Genomic DNA, 7,315 nt, shown 5'->3' with positions numbered 1-7,315 from the left:
ATGTTAAGCAGCACATATCACAACAGATCCCACTTCTTTCAACCCACATGTGTTTTAATCTTTATTAAATTTATAGTAAAATTAACATCCAAGTTTTAATAACACTTTAACACTTTACCAAGTTGTACACAATACTCATTTTAAGAGCGTGAAAACGATACCCAAGAGAATTTCGGCAAAACTAGTGAATACAAGAAGCCAAAATGACGTCGATTGTGGAGATGCCGAGGGCCAATTTGGAGGAGGCCTTGCCACCATGGATGAAGATAGACTGGTCGGACGAGGTGCTCCACGACATTTACAGGGACTGGGGAACGTACTATTCCCGCCGCCGTCGGGAGAACTTCGCATTGCACTATCTAAACAAGGCACTCGCCTTGGAGCCAACGGATCACATGACCCTCTACAAACGATGCCAGAGCAAGAGGAAGGCTGCCCAGATGCTGGGTGCGCTGGATGACAGCCGGGCAGCTGCCAGTGAGTATTACAAGGATTCGGAAAGGACTTTTTTATAATTAGTTAATTTAATTTTAATGGTATTTAACAGAGCTCGCACGTAGTGTGGATGGCGAGGAAAAGGCCATTATCAATCTCGATATTTGTGATGTACTCTACGAACTAAACCAGTTCGAAAACAGCAAGGCTGAGATGCACAATAATATGCGAGTTTTTATTGGTAATAAAAGAAAGAGCTTCGAGCAGCGTCAGTTGGTGGTAAGATTGATTTTAAATATATTTATTTATATAAGAAATATATAAAACAAAGAAAAATTTTTATTGAATCAATTCATACACATAGGTGGATGGCGTGATCAAAGATGTGACTGGTGAGGCCATGTCAGCCTTCTTTACAAAGAATTTGAAGACCGTCAGCATTGTTCACGATTTGATCAAGGAAAGGGAAAGGGTCGATAATCGACCCTTGTGGAAGATACTGAAGGAGCAGGGCAAGTGCGATGTGCAGAGTATCCCGGAGGTTCCGGAGGAGATGCTCTCGCCCATGGAGATTGCCCGCCGGAAGCGTGCCTTTAACATCTTCCACCAGAGTTACATCAACGACTCCTGGATCGATGTGCTCTTCATGAAGATGCTGTGCAAGAATCCAAACCTTTTGCTATCCCAGTGCAAGGAGTCCTCTTACTTCCTTCAGCAGCTTTCTAGCAAGCAATACGAGATTGTTCGCAAGTTTATGGTGAGCTGGATTATAATGGAAATTTTTAGCCGTCGGTCCTAAGCCGGGTTTTTCCCCTGTCCGCAGAAAATGCTGCAGTCCCGCTCCCCACTTTACCTGGTCAATTATCTGAAATACGGCAATAAAGCCATGTCGGATAAATACCGTGAGGCCTACCTGTTCCGCGTACAATATCAGACACATCGTAACATGAACCAGGCTCTGAAGGAGATTAGGGCACTCCGCAAGGCCAAGAAGGTTCAGGTGAGTGATTTTAAAATTGACCTACTAGTTATAGATATTATTGCATTATTTACTTCTTTATAGCAATTGGCGAAATTCGTGGAGGAGCTAATGGGCACATATGTGGTCCTAAAGACGGCCCGTGTGATGTGCTGGAAATTTGAGTTCCTTAACGAGGTTTACAACACAATGGCTTTGACTTTGGCCGAACAGCTTCGAGTGCCCAAAGGCTTCACGCCCCACGGTAGTAATGCTATACTAAGGCTGCTCCGTCTGCCAGTGGAAAGGATCAAGGATTTTGTTCCCGTGACATTTGGGGACCGAGCACCAGAGCCGGAGGGCAACGATCCAGCAACTACAAGGGCCAAGTACGAGAGGAATACTCATAATCCTAATATAGACTTCTTTAATCTGTCTTATATTTCAGGAGGTTAACTGCGCGCCTGGAACATCGAATGGTCTTTGCCAAGTATTCGATCGAAAAGTGTTATTTGTTGCACCAGATTTCGCAATCTTACTTGGATCAAGGACGTCATTCAGAGTGTACTTACAATGCCCGCAAGGCAATTAAAGGTAAAATTATTATTTGTATTGATCAATTCCTATGTCGTATTGTAACATCATTTTTATATATATTTTAGAGAGCAAGAATTGCAATAGTAATCTGTGGAAGTTCCTCAGTGTGGTTCAGATAGTCAAGGCCAATGCCATACTGCACAAGCTGGAACAGACCAAGGAAGCCCTAGAAGATGCCCTTCCCATCGCCCATTTTCTGAAATCTTCAGAGTTGATTCTCTTCATAGAGAACTGCATGGCGTGCAACACGGAGGATTCGATCAACAAGCGGGCCACCCTAATGCAGTCGCGCCGGGTGAGCAAGTCGGAATCTGTGGCCACCCACTCGCTGGTCAGCGGCCAGGATGACTCCCAAGGAGGTTAATATTATATACTTGACTATTTTCCATTTGTTTTACTATTTTACGGTTACACCAAACAAGTAAATGTAAATTTTAAATACATATGTGTTTTAATTTAACTAGTTACTAAATGGAAACTCAATTTTTAAAGAGCTTAAGTAAATGTGCTCGTAAAACGTAAGTGATTTCGTTCATTAACATTTCTATTTAAACTAAAGTTTATCCCGCATAAAGTACGTAATGCATTTGCTATCTTCATGACCAGCAATAAAACGGCGACGTGTGATTAAAACTTTTACTTTGTCCCACATTTTAAGCAAAGGCTCTGAAAGAAACACACACTAACTTACATACAAATATACATATACCTGGAGAAAAGAGTCGTAAAAATTCTATCAACTCGATTAAATTATAACAAGTGGATTTTCATGTTTTTGTGCCGCATTTATGTGTTTTTATTGTGCTAATTTTATGCCAGTCCTGCTGGCGCGGCGAACACCTCAAGAAGCAGCACCTTTTGCTCCTCGTGCTCCTTGGGCAATTTCGGCAGAGAGCTGGCACACACTCGCGTGTGTGTGTATGGGTGTGTGTGTGTGTGTTCAGATAGGCACCTGGCGGCACCTGCAATAATACTTGGCACACATTTAGTGGCAGCATTTAGTGGCACACTGCGGTCGCAGGATCCAACGACGAAGTTCATTCTTGCGACATTTCCACTCTGGCTTTCCCGCTGCCGTCGTACTTGGCAAAGTTTTTGGCCTTCATCCTGCCGCTTGCCACTTTTTTAACAACCACCCACATGGCACGCCCGCCCACCTGCCAGCTATTGCCTACCTGGTTCGGTAGCCTCGGCTCGGCTTTTGTCTTATCAAAGTTTTTGGCGCGCATGTGTTTATGCCACAAATGGCACTTTTGCGGCAGCGCATTTTATTTTTTACTGCCACTTTTCGCCATTTTGCTTTATCATTTTTATACGTTAGTGTATATATATTATATGTGTCTATATATAAACAGTGCCAATAGGCTTGGTTCTGACCAAAATTCAACCAACCATTGTTACATTTGGACAACACTGCGTATACTCTATTTACGAACCAGAACAGTGGACTTAAAATATTTTCATGGCTGTTAATAAGGAAACTTATTTGCCTGATTTGTAATATTTTTAATGGATTCTTTGCCTTTACTGCAGTTCTTAACTGTTGCTTTACATTGGTTAAAACAACAGAGCTCCCACCTCCCCTTTCCGGTTTTAAACATTCCTCCCAATAATAAATCTGCGTGAACCCCATTAACCCTTTAGTTATGTTGTTGGAGTCGGAGGAAAGTAACGACTCTATTAGTAGCGGAATTTAAATTGCCGCCTAGTTCGTTTTTATTATCCTCGAGGAGGGAATGGAACCTCTGGCGAAAGGTGCGCAAGCCCACTAATGACCCTGTATTTATATGACAGGGGAAAGTTTATAAATATTTATGGGGTGCTGTGCTGTTGCTTACTGTGCTGTTGCTTACTGTTGTTGCTGGCTTTCATCAAGCTAAAACTCATTTGCTTATTTTAAAATTCCGAGCAGGCGTAGTTTCATTTTTGACACCCGGCATTCGTCGCCGGTCCCCCAAAACCGATGTTCCCCATCCGTTCCTTTTTTAGGGATCTGCCGCACGTTGTTGCCATTGTCACGCACACACGTACTATATTTTTTACGCGCATATCATATTACACCCTCCAAACACACAGGGACATTCCCTTGGCTTAAAGGACCCTCCGACCGACCGACCAGCCACCCAACCAACCAACCCCTTTCCCAACTGGGGATGCTACGGGGATCCATTGAGGTTTGGTGGCCCAGTCGAAGTAAATAGAATCACGTACACTAATTATCATCGCCATTGCACGAAGGGCGCTCAAAAATATATATTTTTATTAATTTCAGCAAGGTAACGCCCCTCCAAAATCCAACCAACCACCTCCCCCCACCCCATCTGCGGTGTTGGGTGAAAATTTTAATTGAGATCTCCGCTATTTGATAGCAACGAGGAACTATTCGCCCGAAATTGATGTGGCCGCTGATGCTGATGGGGCCACTCGAATGGTTGGTTTTGAATGCAAAATGCGTCGTCGGATATAGTTTTGAGTGCTCAGATAAGGTGGCATATATAATTAGCTGCCCCATTTGGCATTATGCGACATTTGTGTGTTTCAAGTTTCCCCCGATAGTTTGTGTAATGTGAGTCATTCATTTGATAAACTCATAGGGGAATCAGAGTGCCGAGCACGAGTTTAATTAAAGTGCGAATCTGACTACAAGTGAAAGAAAATAACTAAGAATGTAGTATAAAATATAACATATAAAAATATAACCAAATATATAGATATCTTAGGGCTTGGTAAATTGCAATAATCACATTCAAAGTAAAATACGTAAAAGTGCTTTACTATATGTTAATGACGTTGTTTGTTGAATTGCAAGAAAAATAAACAGCAGATAATGCCGTATAAAGCAAACCCGATAAAAATTATCAGTATATTATCAGATTTTGCATAACTTGTAAGCTACAAGAAAGAGTTTTGTTTATTTGAACAACAACGCTTGAATGCAACGAATTCGAAAATAAAATCATGTAATAAATAACCAATCGATTTTGTAGTTTTCTATCATAAAGCTGGTTAGACAACCAAGGTGAGACACCAACGAACGAACCGCTAGGTACTTCACACAAATCGCTGGCCACTGATAAGAGTTCCAGTTGCTTTTATCTATAGATAAGACCCATAGCAGAGATTGCCCAGAGCGCGGCTATAATAGCACAATCCCACCAATATGACCAGTGCCGAACTAAACGCGTGCGGTGCAACAAGTACACTTTATAATTGAAAACAACCGGATTACACGCAATCGAAATGGACCACAGAACTCGCGTTGTGGAGGTGGTGCAAGTGCCACCCCAACCCTCGACGACGGTGATCGTGCAACCTCCTCCGCCACCGCCTCCTCCCAAGGATAACAGCTGCTGTTGTTGTCCTTGCTGCCCCTGTTGCTGTCAGTGTGGCGAATGCTGTTGCTGCTGCACCATCATGTGAAAGACGAAGGGCAAAGGACCTCAGATCCCCTAATTCGTTACGTTAAATTAACTTTCTATGTGTATGGAGGCCGCAAACAATTCACACAGTTTTTTCGTGCAATAAAATTTTACGATTCGTTATAAATAACGCTGTGTAGGGCTCACACTCTGGTTGCCATTTTTTTTTTTGGCGAAGGGAACAAGCCTGGTAACATATTGTCTTACATAAATCCAAATGCGAAAGTACCACAATATAATAAAAAGCCAAATTTAATAACATGCCACAAAAATTTGTAGTTTTATGGCGGCCGAGCAGGGGGACAATCCTTTTTGGCTGCTGGAAATGCTCACCACATCATTTCAAAGTTAGTTCACATTCCGAGTTATTATTTATATGTTTCTCAATTTGCCAATAAAAGCGGAAAATGTGTCAAGAGTGCTGCCAACTCCGGTTCCAGGCCCATGCTGCTCTCATTTGATAAAGGATTTTATGACTCTTGGCTCTTGAATTGCAACCGCAGCGTCGGAGTTCTCGCCCCAAATATTTTGACGAGGGTCCCCAAAGTGGGACATTATGTGGGCGGAAGTCCGACAACGAATGCGAGTGCCTTTTTCCAAAGTTTGTAGTCTGCTCATTTAACATAATTTCTGACTCGCAATGCTTCTTTGCCAAACGTTTATCTAAAGCCCAAACCTTATTACTCATACGCAGTGTGATAATTCAGACGGAAAACCGTGGTATTGATATCTAAGTGAACAGACTGGAAAAATCGCATAGTAGGAAACATTTTTAACCTGTTTTTTCCAAGTTTGATCTAAAATATTTGAGATGCTTGACCTAACATGTAAACTTAATAAAAATGGAAATACCAGTACTGGCTTTTTTTAGAAAGCGTTTGGCGCCAAGTTTGGAGACAACAAGTGGGGTAAATCGTTCGAATGAATTTTTAAAATCTAGCGATTGTCGATTTTTTTTGCATTGGTTTATGCGGGCTATGATTGACCTCTTTTTAATGATTTTTAACATTATGGATATTTAGATTGAAAGAAACTGATGAAGGAGAATGAATTTTTAAATAATTGTGTGTGTTTTTCTATGAATATTCAAATGTGTCCCACTGTACCTGTACTTTTTCTATGTTATTGGCGTGTACACAAATTCGTAATCAGGGCAGGGCATTGATCAAATGCCTACCGGCTTTAGATAATAATGAGTAAGATATTTCCACCAAACCGCCAACCATTTGCGTTCGATGTTTCAGTTAAAGGCGCGTTACCGAACGGGGTTCACTTAGTCGAGCAGTTTAGGCCAGTTACTAGTTACCAACTAGGAGTATTCGTCATTAAATTAGTAAAAAAGTAAATCAAGGAGAATGTACAACGCAGGCTACGAGGTGGACGTGATCGATCCCTATTATCAGCCGCCCGTGGAGGTGGTGAATGTGATTGGACCCCCGCCCCCTGTGGAAGTGATAATGCCCTCGCCCGTTTACAACCAGCCGGTGGTTGTGGTGGAGCAACCCAGCTACAATCAACCAGGACCCCCCCAAGGACCCAGTGACGCCGAGTGCTGCATGCTGCTAGGAGCCTGTTGTGTCATGGAGGAGTGTGGCCTGTGTGTCATCATGTAGAATGTGCTGTTGTCAAATGATTGCTATAAGAACTATGTAAACTAAACGCTAAATATAGACTGAAACTAAGGATGACTAATCGGAGTGATGATTCAAAGTTTGCATTTAAAGCGGTTTTAAAGGCATATCAATTTAATATACGTTGCATTAATGGAAAGTAAAACAAGTGGTTTTAAGTGCTGAACCTTTTTTGGATACTTGTGTATCTCGTGCTAACAAAAAATGTTTTATTTCAATTAAGCATTTGAACACATTACTTCAACAATACAATTTTGATATCACGCAGATAGATA

The 7,315-nt window shown here is 41.8% G+C and overlaps 2 protein-coding genes across 2 annotated transcripts; both read left to right on the top strand.

Moving 5' to 3' along the window:
- LOC117138008 lies at positions 1-2,409 on the top strand. Its single transcript, XM_033299810.1, has 7 exons — positions 1-477; positions 548-714; positions 800-1,192; positions 1,259-1,435; positions 1,499-1,782; positions 1,842-1,987; positions 2,056-2,409. The coding sequence occupies exons 1-7, from the start codon at positions 204-206 to the stop codon at positions 2,352-2,354; spliced, it is 1,740 nt and encodes a 579-aa protein (XP_033155701.1). The 5' UTR covers positions 1-203; the 3' UTR covers positions 2,355-2,409.
- Positions 2,410-6,710: 4,301 nt separating this feature from the next.
- LOC117138022 lies at positions 6,711-7,034 on the top strand. Its single transcript, XM_033299829.1, has one exon. It carries the CDS (start codon positions 6,765-6,767, stop codon positions 7,020-7,022), a length of 258 nt encoding a protein of 85 aa, XP_033155720.1. The 5' UTR covers positions 6,711-6,764; the 3' UTR covers positions 7,023-7,034.
- Positions 7,035-7,315: the final 281 nt, after the last annotated feature.

This window comes from Drosophila mauritiana, chromosome 2R (genome assembly GCF_004382145.1).
Source record: "Drosophila mauritiana strain mau12 chromosome 2R, ASM438214v1, whole genome shotgun sequence".
Lineage (NCBI taxonomy): Eukaryota > Metazoa > Arthropoda > Insecta > Diptera > Drosophilidae > Drosophila > Drosophila mauritiana.
The sequence above is the reverse complement of the archived record's forward strand: the minus strand, read 5'-3'. Positions and strand labels throughout refer to the sequence as shown.